We start from the raw sequence: 27,107 nt of genomic DNA, 5'->3' as shown, positions 1-27,107 counted from the left end.
TTCCACTAATGAGCACACATGCTACACCTGTGCAGCCTAACAGAACACTCAAGCTATAGATCCATAGGAGTAGCTGTGCCCACAAATACAAGAACAAGTGAATAAGGCAAAACCCCAAAAGCTAATGCAAAACCTGGAAAGCTAATCCAGAGAGACCATACAAACTAAACACAGGACAGAAAATTTCTAACGAAATGCCTAAAACAGGAATGAGCCACTCTGTGGCTTGTAACAATGTTTCAGTAAAGTATCATTGTTCGGCTATGAAAGATAACATAGTCACATATAAACAACAATAGGAACTGTGTTTATTTTAGCACTGCATTTTTAACGTAAAACTAAATTTCCAATTTCATAATTTCATAGTAAAGAAGTATAACGTTCCCTTCAAATACTAAGTTCTTATTAAATGCACACATATGTGTTTGAGTATGTGTGTATATATCCACATATTTTCTTACTTTAAGGAAAAATTCAAGTAGTAATACCCAATGAAAATTAAGAAATATCTGATATGCAAAAAAAAAAACCACTTCATTGTACTGAAAAGTTTGCTATGATTCTATAAAAAGAGAACAGAAAATAGCAGTCAGCTCGTATCTTTAACTAAGGAGACAAAAAAACAAATGTTACTGTCGCATAATTGTTTTTTAAAAAAAACAAATTAAACATACAACTTAAATACTGATCAGATTTCTAAAAGAAAAATAAAAAGACAATTTTAAAATCAGCGCTTCAATCCTAAAAAAATGATTCTTGTAGCTAGCTTACTGCAATAGCAGCTGTTGTGACGTCACATGCATTGAACATAAAGAGACATTCACTGTTACACACACTTCGTTAAGCATAGAGCAGCTACGTGATCTTTCGTGACCTTTAGCTGTCATGCAGTTAGTTAAAATCCTTAACATGCTCAAATGTTAAATACTGAATGTTTAAATACACTTTACTATTAAAATTCACCAAATGCAAAGATCATAATTGCATACATATGAATTAGACATGCACATTAAACATTACAAATGATTACACACATGTAATGACACAAATTTGATGATTTTAGTTCACTACTTTGAAGACAAAACTGTACATTTGATTCTGCTCATTGGTAATATAGGGAAAATTAAGATATTAATTTACAGTATTTTCCTGGCCAGGATACCTTTTCCAAAATCACCAATTTGCAGACTTTCAAACATAAAGTTTTTTTTTTATTTTCTCAGATCAGTTGTTTGATCTGGGCACATATTTATTTATTCCTATGATTTTTAAATAAAAACAAAACTTTAATTTCTTTTTATAGTTACTTTGGATGTCATTATTTTTATCTGGATTTTTATACTGTCTGTCTTTGTTTAAGATACTTATTTTTATTCTTAATTGCTTGCGTGTCCTAGCCTCATCTAGGATCTTTGGGTGGACTTTCAAATGGCACCTCTTTTTCCCGTATTTTTATCTTGTAATTCCTGTAACACTGTAAGCCATATATTAACTGTATCTATATAACCTTTTTTCCTGTAGCCAATGTGCGTTCGTCACTTGGAATTGCTTCCATGCGACAGGATCTAAACTTCTATCCTTATGAAAATTAGCCCTTCTAAAAATCGAAACGATCGATTTGATCGATTTCTTACCTTTCCCTTCTGCTACAACCTCTAGGGGGGGGAGCGCTCCATTAACCTTCCACTGTTCACTCCCATTGGATTAATTACTTCCTGTGGGTGTGGCCATTATCCACGTGCGTAAAGCAGTGTGTAACGTTGTGCAGAAAGGTAAAACAACTGTGCTTCTATTGGCTAAAGTTTAATATAGATGCGGCTTTTAGTTCCTTGTTTTCAATCTAAGTCAAAATATCATAACCACCTATCAGGACAATAATATGATACCACTTTTTTTTAACCTAGGCAGGCACCCTGTTCTGAGCACTTAAAAAATGTATTACTGCAAGCAATTCTGTTATATGCACCTTAAGCTTGTTGCTGTTTAAATGAAAATTAGACAGACAATCCGCCACTCACACCCCAACATATACGTAAACACTTCTAGTTTTATAAGGGCTGTATCCTAATTGGTTCAAAATGGCTTCCAGGGGCATTCTTTGTAATAAGGCAGGTCCAGCCTATCACAGCATATTCCAAATGAAAGTCTTAGAAGCTTTTTGAACTTTATTCACACCTTATAACTTATTTGTGTTTACAAGACAAACAACAAAAAACGCTTTTAGAGCACTTTGTCCGGCGTTAACCAGAAGTAATACCAGACTCAGATCGCTCCACTTACAAGCCTCGTTAAGATGGCCAATTCATACAACATGAAACATGTGCATACAAAATTCTGACAAAACAAACAAAAACTCCAAAAAAATAAATAAATAAATAAATAAAAAATAATAAAAAAATAAAAAAAAAAAAATAAATAAAAAAAAAATAATAATAAATAAATAAAAAACAAACACAACTTATGCAGTCATATCCAAAGCTGTGCGATATCCAAATGCTCTATATATGGGTTTTTTATATGAAGTTTGCAAGAGAAACGCAAGTGTACATTTATGCTCTGCCTTCTAAAACAGGGATTCTGAGAGAGTAAAATATATACATATATTTATATATATATATTTTTAAAAGAGATTCCACTCACCTCAGATCCCTCTGCAAATAGCAGACACAAATGTACGCATTCCTTCTTGCTTCTTGTCATCCCGGAGGAGCCACCACTGATAACTTGGAATGCGACCTTCCTTTCCAGAGCATGCAGATATCTCAGAGCTTTAGAAATGACTGCAGACGGTCTCTTTCAAACAGGTTTATTCACCGTACCGTACCATAGCTCGTTGGTCACATACTTATACCATGTAACACAAATAATTCCTCCCCCTTATGGGAGGGGATATTACCAAATACATACATGTTCACATGCTACACTCCCCTAGTGTGGTGTTACAAAGTCTATAACTGGTTTGACGTAACTTTACTATGCCATCTCCGATGACATGGAAGAGTGTATTTCCCCATATGGGTATAATTAGTAACTTTGACTTATTTACAGAACCTGAAACTCAGAAGGAATATATTTTAACCCATTCAGCTTCCTGTACACAAGATAATTATATATAATGCTAGTACATATGGGTCTTTATAATACTCTGTACTGACAAGACTTATGCTATGGTATAAGTAATATAATGTTGAGTAAGATAAACTCTATCACAGATGGCTGCATTAGACCTGTTTTCCGAGGTGGAGACCCCTTACAGATGGCTCCATTAGACCTGTTTTCCGAGGTGGAGACCCCTTACAGATGGCTCCATTAGACCTGTTTTCCGAGGTGGAGACCCCTTACAGATGGCTCCATTAGACCTGTTTTCCGAGGTGGAGACCCCTTACAGATGGCTCCATTAGACCTGGCTGATGAGGTGGAGACCTCCTACAGATGGCCGCAATAGACCTGTTTTCCGAGGTGGAGACCCCTTACAGATGGCTGCATTAGACCTGTTTTCCGAGGTGGAGACCCCTTACAGATGGCTCCATTAGACCTGGCTGATGAGGTGGAGACCTCCTACAGATGGCCGCATTAGACCTGTTTTCCGAGGTGGAGACCCCTTACAGATGGCTGCATTAGACCTGTTTTCCGAGGTGGAGACCCCTTACAGATGGCTGCATTAGACCTGTTTTCCGAGGTGGAGACCCCTTACAGATGGCTGCATTAGACCTGGCGACCGAGGGGAGACCCCTTACAGATGGTTCCATTAGACCTGGCATCTGAGGTGGAGACCCCTTACAGATGGCTGCATTAGACCTGGCGTCTGAGGTGGAGACCCCTTACAGATGGCTGCATTAGACCTGGCGTCTGAGGTGGAGACCCCTTACAGATGGCTGCATTAGACCTGGCGTCTGAGGTGGAGACCCCTTACAGATGGTTCCATTAGACCTGGCGTCTGAGGGGAGACCCCTTACAGATGGCCGCATTACACCTGGCGTCCGAGGGGAGACCCCTTACAGATGGCTGCATTAGACCTGGCGACTGAGGGGAGACCCCTTACAGATGGTTCCATTAGACCTGGCGTCTGAGGTGGAGACCCCTTACAGATGGCTGCATTAGACCTGGCGACCGAGGGGAGACCCCTTACAGATGGTTCCATTAGACCTGGCGTCTGAGGTGGAGACCCCTTACAGATGGCTGCATTAGACCTGGCGACCGAGGGGAGAACCCTTACAGATGGTTCCATTAGACCTGGCGTCTGCGGTGGAGACCCCTTACAGATGGTTCCATTAGACCTGGCGTCTGCGGTGGAGACCCCTTACAGATGGCTGCATTAGACCTGGCGTCTGAGGTGGAGACCTCCCACAGATGGCCGCATTAGACCTGGGGTCTGAGGTGGAGACCCCTTACAGATGGCTGCATTAGACCTGGCGTCTGAGGTGGAGACCCCTTACAGATGGCTGCATTAGACCTGGTGTCTGAGGTGGAGACCCCTTACAGATGGCTGCATTAGACCTGGCGACCGAGGGAAGACCCCTTACAGATGGCTGCATTAGACCTGGCGACCGAGGGGAGACCCCTTACAGATGGTTCCATTAGACCTGGCGTCTGAGGTGGAGACCCCTTACAGATGGCTGCATTAGACCTGGCGTCTTAGGTGGAGACCCCTTACAGATGGCTGCATTAGACCTGGTGACCGAGGGGAGACCCCTTACAGATGGCTGCATTAGACCTGGCGACCGAGGGGAGACCCCTTACAGATGGCTGCATTAGACCTGTTTTCCGAGGTGGAGACCCCTTACAGATGGCTCCATTAGACCTGTTTTCCGAGGTGGAGACCCCTTACAGATGGCTACATTTGACCTGTTTTCCGAGGTGGAGACCCCTTACAGATGGCTCCATTAGACCTGGCGTCTGAGGTGGAGACCCCTTACAGATGGCTCCATAAGACCTGGCGTCTGAGGTGGAGACCCCTTACAGATGGCTGCATTAGACCTGGCTTCTGAGGTGGAGACCCCTTACAGATGGCTGCATTAGACCTGGCGTCTGAGGTGGAGACCCCTTACAGTTGGCCACATTAGACCTGGCTGCTGAGGTGGAGACCTCCTACAGATGGCCACATTAGACCCGGCTTCTGAGATGGAGACCCCTTACAGATGGCTGCATTAGACCTGTTTTCCGAGGTGGAGACCCCTTACAGATGGCTCCATTAGACCTGTTTTCCGAGGTGGAGACCCCTTACAGATGGCTACATTTGACCTGTTTTCCGAGGTGGAGACCCCTTACAGATGGCTCCATTAGACCTGGCGTCTGAGGTGGAGACCCCTTACAGATGGCTCCATAAGACCTGGCGTCTGAGGTGGAGACCCCTTACAGATGGCTGCATTAGACCTGGCTTCTGAGGTGGAGACCCCTTACAGATGGCTGCATTAGACCTGGCGTCTGAGGTGGAGACCCCTTACAGTTGGCCACATTAGACCTGGCTGCTGAGGTGGAGACCTCCTACAGATGGCCACATTAGACCCGGCTTCTGAGATGGAGACCCCTTACAGATGGCTGCATTAGACCTGGCGTCTGAGGTGGAGACCCCTTACAGATGGCTGCATTAGACCTGGCGTCTGAGGTGGAGACCCCTTACACATGGCTGCATTAGATCTGGCGTCTGAGGTGTAGACCCCTTACAGATGGCTGTATTAGACCTGGTGTCTGAGGTGGAGACCCCTTACAGATGGCTGCATTAGACCTGGTGTCTGAGGTGGAGACCCCTTACAGATGGCTGCATTAGACCTGGCGTCTGAGGTGGAGACCCCTTACAGATGGCTGCATTAGACCTGGCGTCTGAGGTGGAGACCCCTTACAGATGGCTGCATTAGACCTGGCGTCTGAGGTGGAGACCCCTTACACATGGCTGCATTAGATCTGGCGTCTGAGGTGTAGACCCCTTACAGATGGCTGTATTAGACCTGGTGTCTGAGGTGGAGACCCCTTTCAGATGGCTGCATTAGACCTGGTGTCTGAGGTGGAGACCCCTTACAGATGGCTGCATTAGACCTGGCGTCTGAGGTGGAGACCCCTTACAGATGGCTGCATTAGACCTGGTGACCGATGGGGAGACCCCTTACAGATGGCTGCATTAGACCTGGCGTCTGAGGTGGAGACCCCTTACAGATGGCTGCATTAGACCTGGCGTCTGAGGTGGAGACCCCTTACAGATGGCTGCATTAGACCTGGCGTCTGAGGTGGAGACCCTTTACAGATGGCTGCATTAGACCTGGCGTCTGAGGTGGAGACCCCTTACAGATGGCTGCATTAGACCTGGCTTCTGAGGTGGAGACCCCTTACAGATGGCTGTATTAGACCTGGTGTCTGAGGTGGAGACCCCTTACAGATGGCTGCATTAGACCTGTTTTCCGAGGTGGAGACCCCTTACAGATGGCTGCATTAGACCTGGCGTCTGAGGTGGAGACCCCTTACAGATGGCTGCATTAGACCTGGCGTCTGAGGTGGAGACCCCTTACAGATGGCTGCATTAGACCTGGCGTCTGAGGTGGAGACCCCTTACAGATGGCTGCATTAGACCTGGCTTCTGAGGTGGAGACCCCATACAGATGGCTGCATTAGACCTGGCTTCTGAGGTGGAAACCCCTTACAGATGGCTGCATTAGACCTGGCGTCTGAGGTGGAGACCCCTTACAGATGACTGCATTAGATCTGGTTTCCGTGGCGGAGACCCCTTACAGATGGCTGCATTAGACCTGTTTTCCGAGGTGGAGACCCCTTACACATGGCTGTATTAGACCTGGCTTCTGAGGTGGCGACCCCTTACAGATGGCTGCATTAGATCCGGTTTCCGTGATGGAGACCCCTTACAGATGGCTGCATTAGACCTGTTTTCCGAGGTGGAGACCCCTTACACATGACTGCATTAGACCTGGCTTCTGAGGTGGCGACCCCTTACAGATGGCTGCATTAGATCCGGCTTCTGAGGTGGAGACCTCCTACAGATGGCCGCATTAGACCTTGCTTCTGAGGTGGAGACCCCTTACAGATGGCTGCATTAGACCTGTTTTCCGAGGTGGAGACCCCTTACAGATGGCTGCATTAGACCTGGTTTCCGAGATGGAGACCCCTTACAGATGGCCACGTTAGACCTGGCTTCAGAGGTGGAGACCTCCTATAGATGGCCGCAATAGACCTGGCTTCCGAGGTGGAGACCCCTTACAGATGGCTGCATTAGACCTGGTTTCCGAGATAAGGACCCCTTACAGATGGCCACGTTAGACCTGGCTTCAGAGGTGGAGACCTCCTATAGATGGCCGCAATAGACCTGGCTTCCGAGGTTGAGACCCCTTACAAATGACTCCATTAGACCTGGTTTCCGAAGGGGGAAGGGGGGGTATTACAGATGGCCGCATTGTTGAACCTAGTTCCGAGATGGAGACCCCTTACAGATGGCTGCATTGGACCAAGTTTCCGAAAGGGGCGCCCCAACAGATGGCCACATTTGACCTGGCGACCGAAGAGGAGACCCTTTACAGATGACTGTATTAGACCTGGCTTCTGAGGTGGAGACCCCTTACAGATGGCCGCATTGGACCTAGGGTCCCAGGCCAGTGCGATCATTTGCGAGCACCTTCTGGTCCCAGGCCAGACAATCACGGTGAGCACCTTCTGTTGCTGTGGATTCTGAGGTTGGCTTTTGTTGCCCCCATGGTTCCTGATGCTCAGTTGGACGGATCTCTGGAAGCGAGATGAGAGTGTTAGCATCTAGCGCACATGCAGACGGATGTAACACCTATCTGCTTATGTCTGTCCTATTCCGTGTCATACAGAACTTGGCCGGATCTGGTTTTCCCTGAAATTAGGCTTTTTGGGGCAGGATTAGGGTGGCAACATTGGGAGCGCATGGAAGTGCCCTGTCTTGTGAGGGTGACAGACATACCTCAGGGGCCACTTACCTGCCAGTGTGATATGATGCGCTAATCCTAATATTCTACACCCGGAAGCCAGCAGGTCCCTAGTGGGTCTCTGACGCAGGCTCTTGCCACCTGCTGTTCTCCAACTATTGCCTAACTACAAGTCCCAGCTGTCCTGAAGCTGGCAGGGCATGCTGAAACGTGTAGTTCAGCAACGGTTGGCAAATCACAGGATGCAGAATTTACCAGGGGATTATGTAATTTATAGCTGTACCGCAGCGGGGAACCCTCAGTGCCATCTCTCATAGACTTGCATGGCTTCCAGCAGACAAGGGGGGGAGGTGCTGGAACGGGCTGGGAACAGATTCATCTTACTGCATATTATATTGCTTAATGCAACAATGTGTCCCTGTGCCAGGATTGGCTGCCGCAGACACAATGCCCCTCCGCTGTATGCTTGGAATCACCATTATCTTCCTCCTCTCCTGGTATTTCCGGGGATAGTGTTGGATACATAATTACAATGAGCCACTCGGGAGGCCATGTGATCACTGGGCGCTTGGAGGGGTTCTATTGCTAGAACAGTAGCTACTATACATTATATACGTTATATTATATACGCTGCTATACATTGTATACGTTATATTATATACGCTGCTATACATTGTATACTTTATATTTTATATGCTGCTATACATTGTATACGTTATATTATATATGCTGCTACACATTGTATACGTTATATAATATACACTGCTATACATTGTATACGTTATATTATATACGCTGCTATACATTATATACGTTATATTATATACGCTGCTATACATTGTATACGTTATATTATATATGCTGCTACACATTGTATACGTTATATTATATACGCTGCTATACATTATATACGTTATATTATATACGCTGCTATACATTGTATACGTTATATTATATACGCTGCTATACATTGTATACGTTATATTATGTACGCTGCTATACATTGTATACGTTATATAATATACGCTGCTATACATTGTATACGTTATATTATATATGCTGCTATACATTGTATACGTTATATAATATACACTGCTATACATTGTATACGTTATATTATATACGCTGCTATACATTGTATACGTTATATTATATATGCTGCTACACATTGTATACGTTATATAATATACACTGCTATACATTGTATACGTTATATTATATACGCTGCTATACATTATATACGTTATATTATATACGCTGCTATACATTGTATACGTTATATTATATATGCTGCTACACATTGTATACGTTATATTATATACGCTGCTATACATTATATACGTTATATTATATACGCTGCTATACATTGTATACGTTATATTATATACGCTGCTATACATTGTATACGTTATATTATGTACGCTGCTATACATTGTATACGTTATATAATATACGCTGCTATACATTGTATACGTTATATTATATATGCTGCTATACATTGTATACGTTATATAATATACACTGCTATACATTGTATACGTTATATTATATACGCTGCTATACATTGTATACGTTATATTATATACGCTGCTATACATTGTATACGTTGTATTATATACGCTGCTATACATTGTATACGTTATATTATATATGCTGCTATACATTGTATACGTTGTATTATATACGCTGCTATACATTGTATACGTTATATTATATATGCTGCTATACATTGTATACGTTATATTATATACGCTGCTATACATTGTATACGTTATATTATATACGCTGCTATATATTGTATACGTTATATTATATATGCTGCTATACATTGTATACGTTATATTATATATGCTGCTATACATTGTATATGTTATATTATATATGCTGCTATACATTGTATACGTTATATATTATATGCTGCTATACATTGTATACGTTATATTATATATGCTGCTATACATTGTATACGTTATATATTATATGCTGCTATACCTTATATACGTTGTATTATATACGCTGCTATACATTGTATACGTTATATATTATATGCTGCTATACCTTATATACGTTGTATTATATACGCTGCTATACATTGTATACGTTATATTATATATGCTGCTATACATTGTATACGTTATATTATATATGCTGCTATACATTGTATACGTTATATTATATACGCTGCTATACATTGTATACGTTATATCATATATGCTGCTATACATTGTATACGTTGTATTATATACGCTGCTATACATTGTATATGTTATATTATATATGCTGCTATACATTGTATACGTTATATTATATACGCTGCTATACATTGTATACGTTATATTATATACGCTGCTATACATTGTATATGTTATATTATATATGCTGCTATACATTGTATACGTTATATAATATACACTGCTATACATTGTATACGTTATATTATATATGCTGCTATACATTGTATACGTTGTATTATATACGCTGCTATACATTGTATATGTTATATTATATATGCTGCTATACATTGTATACGTTATATATTATATGCTGCTATACCTTATATACGTTATATTATATACACTGCTATACATTGTATATGTTATATTATATATGCTGCTATACATTGTATACGTTATATTATATATGCTGCTATACATTGTATACGTTATATTATATACGCTGCTATACATTGTATACGTTGTATTATATACGCTGCTATACATTGTATACGTTATATTATATATGCTGCTATACATTGTATACGTTATATTATATATGCTGCTATACATTGTATACGTTATATAATATACGCTGCTATACATTGTATACGATATATAATATATACGCTGCTATACATTGTATACATTATATACGCTACTATACCTTATATACGTTATATTATATACGCTGCTATACATTGTATACGTTGTATTATATACGCTGCTATACATTGTATACATTTTATTATATACGCTGCTATACATTGTATACGTTATATTATATATGCTGCTATACATTGTATACGTTATATTATATATGCTGCTTTACATTGTATACGTTATATTATATACGCTACTATATATTATATACGTTATATTATATATGCTTCTATACATTGTATACGTTATATTATATACGCTGCTATACATTGTATACGTTATATTATATATGCTGCTATACATTGTATACGTTGTATTATATACGCTGCTATACATTGTATACGTTATATTATATATGCTGCTATACATTGTATACGTTATATTATATATGCTACTATACCTTATATACGTTATATTATATACGCTGCTATACATTGTATACGTTATATTATACACGCTGCTATACCTTATATACGTTATATTATATACGCTGCTATACCTTATATACGTTATATATGCTGCTATACATTGTATACGTTATATATTATACGCTGCTATACCTTATATATGTTATATTATATACTCTGCTATACCTTATATACGTTATATTATATACGATGCTATACCTTATATACGTTATATTATATACGCTACTATACCTTATATACATTATATTATATATGCTGCTATACATTGTATACGTTATATATTATACGCTGCTATACCTTATATACATTATATTATATACGCTACTATACATTGTATACGTTATATTATATACGCTACTATACCTTATATACATTATATTATATATGCTGCTATACATTGAATACGTTATATTATATACGTTATATTATATATGCTGCTATACATTGTATACGTTATATTATATACGCTGCTATACATTGTATACGTTATATTATATACGCTACTGTACCTTATATACGTTATATTATATACGCTGCTATACATTGTATACGTTATATTATATACGCTCCTATATATTATATACGTTATATTATATACGCTACTGTACCTTATATACGTTATATTATATACGCTACTATACATTGTATACGTTATATTATATACGCTACTATATATTATATACGTTATATTATATACGCTACTATACCTTATATACGTTATATTATATATGCTGCTATACATTGTATATGTTATATTATATACGCTGCTATACTTTGTATATGTTATATTATATACGCTACTATACCTTATATATGTTATATTATATACGCTACTATACATTGTATACGTTATATTATATACGTTACTATACCTTATATACATTATATTATATATGCTGCTATACATTGTATACGTTATATTATATATGCTGCTATACATTGTATACGTTATATTATATACGCTGCTATACATTGTATACGTTATATTATATACGCTCCTATATATTATATACGTTATATTATATACGTTACTGTACCTTATATACGTTATATTATATCCGCTACTATACCTTATATATGTTATATTATATACGCTACTATACATTGTATACGTTATATTATATACGCTACTATACCTTATATACATTATATTACATATGCTGCTATACATTGACTATGTTATATTATATACGTTATATTATATATGCTGCTATACATTGTATACGTTATATTATATACGCTCCTATATATTATAAACGTTATATTATATACGCTACTGTACCTTATATACGTTATATTATATACGCTACTATACCTTATATACGTTATATTATATATGCTGCTATACATTGTATACGTTATATTATATACGCTGCTATACATTGTATACGTTATATATTATACGCTGCTATACCTTATATACGTTATATTATATACGCTGCTATACCTTATATACGTTATATTATATATGCTGCTATACATTGTATACGTTATATTATATATGCTGCTATAGATTGTATACGTTATATTATATACGCTACTATACATTGTATACATTATATACGCTACTATACCTTATATACATTATATTATATACGCTACTATATATTATACACGTTATATTATATACGCTGCTATACATTATATACGCTACTATACCTTATATACATTATATACGCTGCTATACATTATATACGTTATATTATATACGCTACTATACCTTATATACATTATATTATATACTCTGCTATACCTTATATACGTTATATTATATACGCTGCTATACATTGTATACGTTATATTATATACGCTACTATACCTTATATACGTTATATTACATATGCTACTATACCTTATATACGTTATATTATATACGCTACTATACCTTATATACGTTATATTATATACGCTACTATACATTATATACGATACGTTATATTATATACGCTGCTATACATTGTATACGTTATATTATATATGCTGCTATATATTATATACGTTATATTATATACGCTGCTATACATCGTATACGTTATATTATATATGCTGCTATACATTGTATACGTTATATTATGTACGCTGCTATACATTGTATACGTTATATTATATACGCTGCTATATATTATATACGTTATATTATATACGCTGCTATACATTGTATACGTTATATTATATACGCTGCTATACATTGTATACGTTATATATGCTGCTATATATTATATACGTTATATTATATACGCTGCTATACATTGCATACGTTATATTATATATGCTGCTATACATTGTATACGTTATATTATGTACGCTGCTATACATTGTATACGTTATATTATATACGCTGCTATATATTATATACGTTATATTATATACACTGCTATACATTGTATACCTTATATTATATACACTGCTAAACCTTATATATGTTATATTATATACACTGCTATACATTGTATACCTTATATTATATACGCTGCTCTACATTGTATACGTTATATTATGTACGCTGCTATACATTGTATACGTTATATTATATACGCTGCTATATATTATATACGTTATATTATATACGCTGCTTTACATTGTATACGTTATATTATATACGCTGCTATACATTGTATACGTTATATTATATATGCTGCTATATATTATATACGTTATATTATATACGCTGCTATACATTGTATACGTTATATTATATATGCTGCTATACATTGTATACGTTATATTATGTACGCTGCTATACATTGTATACGTTATATTATATACGCTGCTATATATTATATACGTTATATTATATACACTGCTATACATTGTATACGTTATATTATATACACTGCTAAACCTTATATATGTTATATTATATACATTATATACTATACGTTATATTATATACGCTGCTATACATTGTATACGTTATATTATATATGCTGCTATACATTGTATACGTTATATTATGTATGCTGCTATACATTGTATACGTTATATTATATACGCTGCTATACATTGTATACGTTATATTATATATGCTACTATACATTGTATACGTTATATTATATACGCTGCTATACATTGTATATGTTATATTATATACGCTGCTATACCTCATATATGTTATATTATATACGCTACTATACCTTATATATGTTATCTTATATACACTACTATACCTTATATATGTTATATTATATACACTACTATACCTTATATATGTTATATTATATACACTACTATACCTTATATATGTTATATTATACACGCTTTTATATTATATCAGGGTTGCCTACCTCAGTGGTTCTCAACCTCGGTCCTCAGGGACCCCCAACAGTGCACCTCACAAAATCACAGGTGAAATAAGTGAGTAATTAGTGCACCTGCTGGGTGACCTGGAAAACGTGCACCATTTGGGGTCCCTGAGGACCGAGGTTGACAACCACTGGCCTACAGGACCCTCTCCTTTAGGGACACAATGCTCTGTTCCTGGCCTTCCCTGGTAATGTATGATTGCCAGCACCTGTGGTGACACATTTCTTATCAGTTACCTAGCTCCCCACAGGTGATGGCAATCCTACATTATCCATACCTCCCAGCATGCCCCTCTCCAGGAGGACACAATGCTCTGTTCCTGGGCTTCCCTGGTGATGTAGGATTGCCAGCACCTGTGGTGACACCTTTCTTATCAGATACCTAGCTCCTCACAGGTGCTGGCAATCCTACATTATCCATACCTCCCAGCATGCCCCTCTCCAGGAGGACACAGTGCTCTGCTCCTGGGCTTCCCTGGTAATGTATGATTGCCAGCACCTGTGGTGACACCTTTCTTATCAGTTACCCAGCTCCCCACAGGTGCTGGCAATCATACATTATCCATACCGGCCAGCATGCCCCTCTCCAGGAGGACACAATGCTCTGTTCCTGGGCTTCCCTGGTAATGTAGGATTGCCATCACCTGTGGTGACACCTTTCTTATCAGTTACCTAGCTCCCCACAGGTGCTGGCAATCATACATTATCCATACCTCCCAGCATGCCCCTCTCCAGGAGGACACAGTGGGCTCCTGGGCTACCCTGGTAATGTATGATTGCCAGCACCTGTGGTGACACCTTTCTTATCAGTTACCTAGCTCCCCACAGGTGCTGGCAATCATACATTATCCATACCTCCCAGCATGCCCCTCTCCAGGAGGACACAATGCTCTGCTCCTGGGCTTCCCTGCTAATGTATGATTGCCAGCACCTGTGGTGACACCTTTCTTATCAGTTACCTAGCTCCCCACAGGTGCTGGCAATCATACATTATCCATACCTCCCAGCATGCCCCTCTCCAGGAGGACACAATGCTCTGCTCCTGGGCTTCCCTGCTAATGTATGATTGCCAGCACCTGTGGTGACACCTTTCTTATCAGTTACCTAGCTCCCCACAGGTGCTGGCAATCATACATTATACATACCTCCAAGCATGCCCCTCTCCAGGAGGACACAGTGCTCTGCTCCTGGGCTTCCCTGGTAATGTATGATTGCCAGCACCTGTGGTGACACCTTTCTTATCAGTGACCTAGCTCCTCACAGGTGCTGACAATCATACATTATCCATACCTCCCAGCATGCCGCTCTCCAGGAGGACACAATGCTCTGTTCCTGGGCTTCCCTGGTAATGTATGATTGCCAGCACCTGTGGGGAGCTAGGTAACTGATAAGAAAGGTGTCACCACAGGTGCTGGCAATCATACATTAGCAGGGAAGTCCAGGAACAGAGCATTGTGTCCTCCTGGAGAGGGCCAGGTAGGCAAGTATGGTTATAACACTATTGGGATCGGAAGCTGGTCATTCTGATGTATGGCCAGCTCTGAGGACGTATGCTGGTCATTCTGATGTATGGCCAGCTCTGAGGACGTATGCTGGTCATTCTGATGTATGGCCAGCTCTGAGGACGTATGCTGGTCATTCTGATGTATGGCCAGCTCTGGAGATGTATGCTGATTGTTCTGATGTATGGCCAGCTCTGAGGACGTATGCTGATCGTTCTGATGTATGGCCAGCTCTGAGGACGTATGCTGATCGTTGTGATGTATGGCCAGCTCTGGGGACGTATGCTGATCGTTGTGATCAGGGCTATTTTTCAGTAGGCTCCAGCAGGAACTGAGGCCCTTATTCTAGTTCACTCTTTCTGACAAAATATTTCTTAGATGGACAAAACCATGTGCACTGCAGGTGAGGCAGGTGTAAAACCCCACCCAAATCTAATTATCTCTGCACAAGTAACACCTGCCTCACCTGCAGTGCACATGGTTTTGTCCATCTAATGGTGCGTACACACGGGTGCAATTTCAGCACATATCGCTGAGCGACCATATTGCCAGTGATTTGTGTGTGCTGTATCGCCGGGTGCGCGCTCCAGTGTGCAGCCCCTGATGGTCGCTGGTCGCAGGAGCTTGCTCCTGCGATCAGCTATTTCCCTGCCTCTTCCCCCGGCAGAGTCTCCTGATTATCAGCGACCATCTCTGGTCGCTGATGAACAGGAGAGACACTCATCAATATATTGCTGAGCAATATATCTCCCCCGTGTGTACGGGGCTTAAGAAATATTTTGTCAGAAAGAGTGAACTAGAATAAGGGCCTCAGTTCCTCCTGGAGCCTACTGAAAAATAGCCCTGGTTGTGATGTATGGCCAGCTCTGAGGATGTATGATGATCGTTGTGATGTATGGCCAGCTCTGAGGGCATATGCTGATCGTTGTAATGTATGGCCAGCTCTGAGAACGTATACTGATCGTATTGATGTATGGCCAGCTCTGAGGACGTATGCTGATCGTTGTGATGTATGGCCAGCTCTGAGGACGTATGCTGATCGTTGTAATGTATGGCCAGCTCTGAGAACGTATACTGATCGTATTGATGTATGGCCAGCTCTGAGGACGTATGCTGATCGTTGTGATGTATGGCCAGCTCTGAGGACGTATGCTGATCGTTGTGATGTATGGCCAGCTCTGAGGACGTATGCTGATCGTTCTGATGTATGGCCAGCTCTGGGAACGTATGCTGATCGTTGTGATGTATGGCCAGCTCTGAGGCCGTACGCTGGTCGTTCTGATGTATGGCCAGCTCTGGGGACGTATACTGGTCGTTGTGATGTATGGCCAGCTCTGAGGACGTTTGCTGATCGTTCTGATGTATGGCCAGCTCTGGGGACGTATGCTGATTGTTCTGATGTATGGCCAGCTCTGAGGACGTATGCTGATCGTTCTGGTGTATGGCCAGCTCTGGGGACGTATGCTGATCGTTCTGATGTATGGCCAGCTCTGGGAACATATGCTGGTAGTTGTGATGTATGGCCAGCTCTGAGGACGTATGCTGGTCGTTGTGATGTATGGCCAGCTCTGAGGACGTATGCTGGTCGTTCTGATGTATGGCCAGCTCTGTGGACGTATGCGGGTCGTTGTGATGTATGGCCAGCTCTGGGAACGTATGCTGGTCGTTGTGATGTATGGCCAGCTCTGGGGACGTATGCTGAACGTTCTGATGTATGGCCAGCTCTGAGGACGTATGCTGGTCGTTGTGATGTATGGCCAGCTCTGAGGACGTATGCTGGTCGTTGTGATGTATGGCCAGCTCTGAGGACGTATGCTGGTCATTGTGATGTATGGCCAGCTCTCGGGACGTATGCTGGTCGTTCTGATGTATGGCCAGCTCTGGGGATGTATGCGGGTCGTTGTGATGTATGCCCAGCTCTGAGGACGTATGCTGGTCGTTCTGATGTATGGCCAGTTTTCAAGACGTATGCTGGTCGTTCTGTTGTATGGGCAGCTCTGAGGATGTATGCTGGTCGTTGTGATGTATGGCCAGCTGTGGGGACGTATGCGGGTCGTTGTGATGTATGGCCAGCTCTGAGGGCGTATGCTGATCGTTGTGATGTATGGCCAGCTCTGAGGACGTATGCTGATCGTTGTGATGTATGGCCAGCTCTGGGGACGTATGCTGAGTGTTGTGATGTATGGCCAGCTCTGGGAACGTATGCTGATCGTTCTGTTGTATGGCCAGCTCTGAGGACGTATGCTGGTCGTTGTGATGTATGGCCAGCTCTGAGGACGTTTGCTGATTGTTCTGATGTATGGCCAGCTCTGGGGACGTATGCTGATCGTTCTGATGTATGGCCAGCTCTGAGGACGTATGCTGGTCGTTGTGATGTATGGCCAGCTCTGAGGGCGTACGCTGGTCGTTGTGATGTATGGCCAGCTCTGGGGACGTATGCTGGTCGTTGTGGTGTATGGCTGGCTCTGGGGACGTATGCTGGTCGTTGTGGTGTATGGCCAGCTCTGGGGACGTATGCTGATCATTGTGGTGTATGGCTAGCTCTGGGGACGTATGCTGGTCGTTGTGGTGTATGGCCAGCTCTGGGGATGTATGCTGGTCGTTGTGGTGTATGGCCAGCTCTGGGGACATATGCTGGTCGTTGTGGTGTATGGCCAGCTCTGGGGACATATGCTGGTCGTTCTGATGTATGGCCAGCTCTGGGGACGTATGCTGGTCGTTGTGGTGTATGGCCGGCTCTGGGGACGTATGCTGGTCGTTGTGGTGTATGGCCGGCTCTGGGGACGTATGCTGGTCGTTGTGATGTATGGCTGGCTCTGGGGACGTATGCTGGTCGTTGTGATGTATGGCCGGCTCTGGGGACGTATGCTGGTCGTTGTGGTGTATGGCCAGCTCTGGGGACGTATGCTGGTCATTGTGGTGTATGGCTAGCTCTGGGGACGTATGCTGGTCGTTGTGGTGTATGGCCAGCTCTGGGGATGTATGCTGGTCGTTGTGGTGTATGGCCAGCTCTGGGGACATATGCTGGTCGTTCTGATGTATGGCCAGCTCTGGGGATGTATGCTGGTCGTTGTGATGTATGGCTGGCTCTGGGGACGTATGCTGGTCGTTGTGGTGTATGGCCAGCTCTGGGGACATATGCTGGTCGTTCTGATGTATGGCCAGCTCTGGGGATGTATGCTGGTCGTTGTGGTGTATGGCCAGCTCTGGGGATGTGTCTCCTGACGACAGCAGCCATTGCAGCGCCTTCGGAGGGAGGTTATTCCTCGCTCTGTCACTGAACCATGTCTCTCCCAGTCCCTGTGGGACAGAGACTCACGTGAGGCCAGGGATGAGCATGGACACATTCCCAGTACATCCAGGCGGCAGCATAAAGGGGGCTTAGTGGCATTGTACCACAGACAGACTGGCATTGTGGTGGAGAAGGCCTCAGCCAGCTAATCACTGGCGACTCGCATTCACCCTGAGCGCTCCCATCGCAGCCGCTGCCAGGACCCTAATTGTATTTGGCAGGATCCGGGGTCCGGCTCACGTCATGCAACCGGAGCCATCATGAAAGGAGGCGGCTGGGTGCAGCATCGGGGATGGGGGGGACACAACCTCGCTCTCCCACTGTGGTGGGACTACAAAGCCCAGCAAGTTTTCACAGAGTATTTTTTTCATACCCCCACTATCCACGTCCGCGTGGAGTTGATTTTATAAAGTGTGTCGAGCGCAGCGATCCACCGAGCCCGAAGCGCGGCGAGTGCAGCGTGCCCCGCGAGGGAACACGGGTAACTTCACATGTATTCCGCGTCCCCTCGCTGAGCCTTATTGTCTGTGGACCTTATATGTATGTTATGGACCTGATGAAATGACCTTAACGGTCTGGAAACGTCGCCCTATGGATCTCTTTATGCACTAATATAAATTTGACCTATTTACCAGCCCGCGAAGTGCCGCCTGTAATCTCATCGCCGTTTTCTGTGTTGGGTGGTTTCATCTATATATTATACACTGGAAGGCACCGCGGCATCCAATCCTGAGTCTGGAGTGCCCATTGCCTCTTCATTGAATATATATATATATATATATATATATGTGCATGTATACATTGTGTGTGTGCGTGCGTGTGTATACATGTGTGTGTGTGTGTGTGTGTGTATATATATATATATATGTGTGTATACATGTGTGTGTGTGTGTATACGTGTGTGTGTGTGTGTGTATATATATATGTGTGTGCATGCGTGTATACATGTGTGTGTGTGTGCATATATATATATATATGTGTGTGTGTGTGTGTGCGTGTATACGTGTGTGTGTGTGTGCATATATATATATATATATATATTTACATGTGTGTGACTGCAGTAGAAATGCTTCATGGTGAACGTTATAAGAATAAATCACGTCTGTTGTCACATCTGGGATTATATAGAGATATATATAGAGAATTGGGTCACTGCACCTTTAACAAGAGGGGGCTCTGTGGAGTAATGCTGCTCCCCCCCCCCCCCCCCCCCCCTGCGTCTCTCTCCTGCCCTTGCTCTTCTCCTTCCAGGCCGCTTCCCATCTCCCCGCTAGACCCTCATCACCCCGAATACATCAGTTTGTTTTCCCATCTCAATCACCTTGAGGGTCTTCGGCATCGCTCATTAAGTCTCCTCTCAGCCTCCTAGACGAGCGGACCATAAATATTCATGCCGGGATGCAGAACGATTACATGGCCGCCGCCGCCGCCGCAGCAGTGCTGGGAGAGCAAAGTCTTTTTATAGCTACAGTTTTCCTTGGCGAGAGTGCCGACTACGAGCGCCGGGTCCCGGTATCCGGCCTGGGGGGGTTATCCTTTATTCAGCTGCCATATAAAGGGGGACATGCTAGGCCCACCTGTCACACCCTACCGATTTAGGTGGCGCTGCTGTCGGCCCTTCCCCTGGTGTACGGGGGGGGGGGGGGTCTGATGGTGCATACCTGTACATATCCGGAGATAAGTGATGTGTCAGTGAGGACAGGGCTGCATGTGACAGGGGCAGTGACATGATGTGAGGAGGGGAATGGGGGCAGCAGGAAGCCACAGACTGAGAGTTATATAGTGGGAGGAGCAGGATCCCCAGCAGCACAGAGTATATTAGGAGATGGGGGATGTGTCAGTGAGGACAGGGCTGCATGTGACAGGGGCAGTGACATGATGTGAGGAGGGGAATGGGGGCAGCAGGAAGCCACAGACTGAGAGTTATATAGTGGGAGGAGCAGGGTCCCCAGCAGCACAGAGTATATCAGGAGATGGGGGATGTGTCAGTGAGGACAGGGCTGCATGTGACAGGGGCAGTGACATGATGTGAGGAGGGGAATGGGGGCAGCAGGAAGCCACAGACTGAGAGTTATATAGTGGGAGGAGCAGGGTCCCCAGCAGCACAGAGTATATCAGGAGATGAGTGATGTGTCAGTGAGGACAGGGCTGCATGGTGACAGGGGCAGTGACATGATGTGAGGTGGGGAATGGGGGCAGCAGGAAGCCACAGACTGAGAGTTATATAGTGGGAGGAGCAGGGTCCCCAGCAGCACAGAGTATATCAGGAGATGAGTGATGTGTCAGTGAGGACAGGGCTGCATGTGACAGGGGCAGTGACATGATGTGAGGAGGGGAATGGAGGCAGCAGGAAGCCACAGACTGAGAGTTATATAGTGGGAGGAGGAGGACCCCCAGCAGCACAGAGTATATCAGGAGATAAGTGATGTGTGAGTGAGGACAGGGCTGCATGTGACAGGGGCAGTGACATGATGTGAGGAGGAGAATGGAGACAGCAGGAAGCCACAGACTGAGAGTTATATAGTGGGAGGAGCAGGGTCCCCAGCAGCACAGAGTATATCAGGAGATGAGGGATGTGTCAGTGAGGACAGGGCTGCATGTGACAGGGGCAGTGACATGATGTGAGGTGGGGAATGGGGGCAGCAGGAAGCCACAGACTGAGAGTTATATAGTGGGAGGTGCAGGGTCCCCAGCAGCACAGAGTATATCAGGAGATGAGTGATGTGTCAGTGAGGACAGGACTGCATGTGACAGGGGCAGTGACATGATGTGAGGAGGGGAATGGAGGCAGCAGGAAGACACAGACTGAGCGTTATATAGTGGGAGGAGCAGGGTCCCCAGCAGCACAGAGTATATCAGGAGACGAGGGATGTGTCAGTGAGGACCGGGCTGCATGTGACAGGGGCAGTGACATGATGTGAGGAGAGGAATGGAGGCAGCAGGAAGCCACAGACTGAGGGTTATATAGTGGGAGGAGCAGGGTCCCCAGCAGCACAGAGTATATCAGGAGATGAGTGATGTGTCAGTGAGGACAGGGCTGCATGTGACAGGGGCAATGACATGATGTGAGGAGGGGAATGGAGGCAGCAGGAAGCCACAGACTGAGAGTTATATAGTGGGAGGAGCAGGGTCACCAGCAGCACAGAGTATATCAGGAGATGAGTAATGTGTCAGTGAGGACAGGGCTGCATGTGACAGGGACAGTGATGTGATGTGAGGGGGGGATGGAGGCAGCAGGAAGCCACAGACTGAGAGTTATATAGTGGGAGGAGCAGGGTCACCAGCAGCACAGAGTATATCAGGAGATGAGTGATGTGTCAGTGAGGACAGGGCTGCATGTGACAGAGGCAGTGACATGATGTGAGGAGGGGAATGGAGGCAGCAGGAAGCCACAGACTGAGAGTTATATAGTGGGAGGAGCAGGGTCCCCAGCAGCACAGAGTATATCAGGAGATGAGTGATATATCAGGAGATGAGTGATGTGTCAGTGAGGACAGGGCTGCATGTGACAGGGGCAGTGACATGATGTGAGGAGGGGAATGGAGGCAGCAGGAAGCCACAGACTGAGAGTTATATAGTGGGAGGATCAGGGTCCTCCAGCAGCACAGAGTATATCAGGAGATGAGGGATGTGTCAGTGAGGACAGGGCTGCATGTGACAGGGGCAGTGACATGATGTGAGGAGGGGAAAGGGGGCAGCAGGAAGCCACAGACTGAGAGTTATATAGTGGGAGGAGCAGGGTCCCCAGCAGCACAGAGTATATCAGGAGATGAGTGATGTGTCAGTGAGGACAGGGCTGCATGTGACAGGGGCAGTGACATGATGTGAGGAAGGGAATGGAGGCAGCAGGAAGCCACAGACTGAGAGTTATATAGTGGGAGTAGCAGGGTCCTCCAGCACCACAGAGTATATCAGGAGATGAGGGATGTGTCAGTGAGGACAGGGCTGCATGTGACAGGGGCAGTGACATGATGTGAGGAGGGGAATGGGGGCAGCAGGAAGCCACAGACTGAGAGTTATATAGTGGGAGGAGCAGGGTCCCCAGCAGCACAGAGTATATCAGGAGATGAGTGATGTGTCAGTGAGGACAGGGCTGCATGTGATAGGGACAGTGACATGATGTGAGGAGGGGAATGGGGGCAGCAGGAAACCACAGACTGAGAGTTATATAGTGAGAGGAGCAGGGTCCCCAGCAGCACAGAGTATATCAGGAGATGAGTGATGTGTCAGTGAGGACAGGGCTGCATGTGATAGGGACAGTGACATGATGTGAGGAGGGGAATGGGGGGAGCAGGAAGCCACAGACTGACAGTTATATAGTGGGAGGAGCAGGGTCCCCAGCAGCACACAGTATATCAGGGGAGGAGTGATGTGTCAGTGAGGACAGGGCTGCATTTGACAGGGACAGTGACATGGTGTGAGGAGGGGAATGGGGGCAGCAGGGAGCCACAGACAGAGTTATATAGTGGGAGGCGCAGGGTGCCCCAGCAGCACAGAGTATATCAGGAGATGAGTGATGTGTCAGTGAGGACAGGGCCACATGTGACAGGGGCAGTGACATGATGTGAGGAGAGGAATGGAGGCAGCAGGAAGCCACAGACTGAGAGTTATATAGTGGGAGGAGCAGGGCCCCCAGCAGCACAGAGTATATCAGGAGATGAGTGATGTGTCAGTGAGGACAGGGCTGCATGTGACAGGGGCAGTAACATGATGTGAGGAGGGGAATGGGGGCAGCAGGAAGCCACAGACTGAGCGTTATATAGTGGGAGGAGCAGGGTCCCCAGCAGCACAGAGTATATCAGGAGATAAGGGATGTGTCAGTGAGGACAGGGCTGCATGTGACGGGCAGTGACATGATGTGAGGAGGGGAATGGAGGCAGCAGGAAGCCACAGACTGAGAGTTATATAGTGGGAGGAGCAGGGTCCCCAGCAGCACAGATTATATCATGAGATGAGTGATGTGTCAGTGAGGACAGGGCTGCATGTGACAGGGGCAGTGACATGATGTGAGGAGGGATATGGAGGCAGCAGGAAGCCACAGACTGAGAGTCATATAGTGTTATTAGCATGGTCCCCAGCAGCACAGAGTATATCAGGAGATGAGTGATGTGTCAGTGAGGACAGGGCTGCATGTGACAGGGGCAGTGACATAATGTGAGGAGGGAAATGGAGGCAGCAGGAAGCCACAGACTGAGAGTTATATAGTGGAAGGAGCAGGGTCCCCAGCAGCACAGAGTATATCAGGAGATGAGTGATGTGTCAGTGAGGACAGGACTGCATGTGACAGGGGCAGTGACATGATGTGAGGAGGGGAATGGGGGCAGCAGGAAGCCACAGACTGAGAGTTATATAGTGGGAGGAGCAGCGTCCCCAGCAGCACAGAGTGTATCAGGAGATGAGGGATGTGTCAGTGAGGACAGGGCTGCATGTGACAGGGCAGTGACATGATGTGAGGAGGGGACTGGGGGCAGCAGGAAGCCACAGACTGAGAGTTTTATAGTGGAAGGAGCAGGGTCCCCACAGCAGCACATAGTTTATCAGGAAATTAGTAGAAGGAGTATGTAAGATGAAATTGCTGTCACCCTAGCATGTGAAGTAAATACAAGTGAATGTGACATTGTAATATGTTTGTTTTATATAATGTAATAGGCCTCACATATTGGGTTACGGTTTCTTCTTTATTTCTGTGCGGTTTCCTTATATGCTGTTCTCTGTGCAAGTCTGACCAATGGCGCGGACTGTCCTGAGTAACCTGTATACCATTTGCCTTTACAGATGTAACACACAAGACTACATATGGCACAAGGGTCTGCGCTGTGAGTCTATCATCACGGATTTCCAGGTGATGTGCGTTGCGGTGGGCACCGCGGCGCTGGTGGTCCTCCTCCTCTTTATGATGACCGTCTTCTTTGCCAAAAAACTCTACCTGCTCAAAACCGAGAACTACAAACTGCGCAAAAGGAAGTAAGTAACCGTCTGTGTATGTGTGCTAGCGAGTGGGTGAGGCCCAACAGCTCATTATGCCACGGCTAACAGATCCACGGCTAACAGATCCACGCCCATCTGTGGTCAGATCATTATCCCACGGCTAACAGATCCACAGCTAACAGATCCACGCCCATCTGCGGCCAGATCCTTGTTTTTGTTTCATTTACAGTAACGTAGCAATCACAGTATAATTGACCTAATATCGCGTTTAGTTATTTTCTGTCTGTTACTACGTTTTCCCTGCAGATGACTCATTTACACCTGGTCTCTGCCCACAACTTTACACCTATTCTGCAACTCCCGGCTTAGATAAAGTGTCACATTCCGCCATATAATACTCCGGCTGTTCCCCGCTGCCAGGAAGGGGCTCAGTGATTGATGAAACTTTAAGGCATCTTTTGTAATAGTTTTGTGGCCGAGTAGATGTTGGTATCAACTTTTCATGTCTGTGCTGGACAAAGCTCCATCTGTCAGGCCGCGGAATAATGAGCCCCCCCTGCAGTGCGGCAGCTGCTCTGTAAGGCTTTGCAGACCTGAGATGAGAGGGAGGGGGGACGGGCGATGGATCTATTGTGGGTGTGCTGCCAGGCGGGGTGTGCATTGTGCCAGGCGAGGTGGGGGCTCAGGCTTATTAATACACAAGCCCTGCGTTGTGTGGTGTAATCTCAGTCACTTCTCTGGCCTGTGGGGTTGCTGAGAGTTTCCGAGTGCTGGGATGTGTGGCAGGAACTCCCCGGAGCCTCCAGGTCCACGCATGACCAGGGATGGAGATCAGCAGCCTCCTGGAGACTACAACGGCCGGAACGCTGCCAATTGTTGCAGCACAAAGTATTTCACCAAGTACAATGCAGGGATTCCACTGACAGGCATGTCGGACTAATGCGGAATGTGCATCGTAGCGTTCTCGCACATTGGGGCAGATGTATTAAGCCTTAACAAGAGATAAATGCAAGTGTGATAAGGAGAGATAAACGTCCAGCCAATCAGCTCCTTACTGACTTTTTTCAAACACAGGCTGCAACATGGCAGTTAGCAGGTGATTGGCTGGACGTTTATCTCTCCTTATCACCTTTGGATCTCTTGTTAAAGCTTAATACATCTGCCCCATTGGCTGAGCCACAATACCTCCCTCTCGGCATCGTAGCGTTCTCATTGGCTGAGCCGCAATACCTCCCTCTCTTGCTGCAACTTGTGGCCCCTCGCTGTTCAGGAATTCTGGATTTGGATTAATAGATTCACAATGTATCTGTAGACAATCAATATGTCATCACTATATGATCGACAACAGTCCTTACGGTCGGCAGTTTCTAAAGGTCGACATGAGCATGTTTGACACACAAATGGTCAACCCATTATTATTTTTTGTCCCAGACCTGACCGCCATCAGTATACACTTGTACCGCCATCAGTATACACTTGTACCGCCATCAGTATACACTTGTACCGCCATCAGTATACACTGGTACCGCCATCAGTATACACTTGTACCGCCATCAGTATACACTTGTACCGCCATCAGTATACACTTGTACCGCCATCAGTATACACTGGTACCGCCATCAGTATACACTTGTACCGCCATCAGTATACACTTGTACCGCCATCAGTATACACTTGTACCGCCATCAGTATACACTTGTACCGCCATCAGTATACACTTGTACCGCCATCAGTATACACTGGTACCGCCATCAGTATACACTGGTACCGCCATCAGTATACACTTGTACCGCCATCAGTATACACTTGTACCGCCATCAGTATACACTTGTACCGCCATCAGTATACACTGGTACCGCCATCAGTATACACTTGTACCGCCATCAGTAT

The 27,107-nt window shown here is 44.4% G+C and overlaps 1 protein-coding gene across 4 annotated transcripts in view; it reads left to right on the top strand.

Moving 5' to 3' along the window:
• The window catches only part of CSPG5 (chondroitin sulfate proteoglycan 5), a 104,355-nt gene that overhangs the window by 39,181 nt on the left and 38,067 nt on the right, over positions 1-27,107 (top strand). For all 4 annotated transcript variants that reach the window (XM_083186580.1, XM_083186579.1, XM_083186582.1 and 1 more), the window contains one exon: positions 25,065-25,253. In XM_083186580.1, the coding sequence (XP_083042706.1) occupies positions 25,065-25,253 (189 nt within the window). The remainder of the gene's footprint in view (positions 1-25,064; positions 25,254-27,107) is intronic.

Source organism: Crinia signifera, chromosome 5, assembly GCF_055691185.1.
Source record: "Crinia signifera chromosome 5, ASM5569118v1, whole genome shotgun sequence".
NCBI classification, from domain to species: Eukaryota; Metazoa; Chordata; class Amphibia; order Anura; family Myobatrachidae; genus Crinia; species Crinia signifera.
The sequence above is the reverse complement of the archived record's forward strand: the minus strand, read 5'-3'. Positions and strand labels throughout refer to the sequence as shown.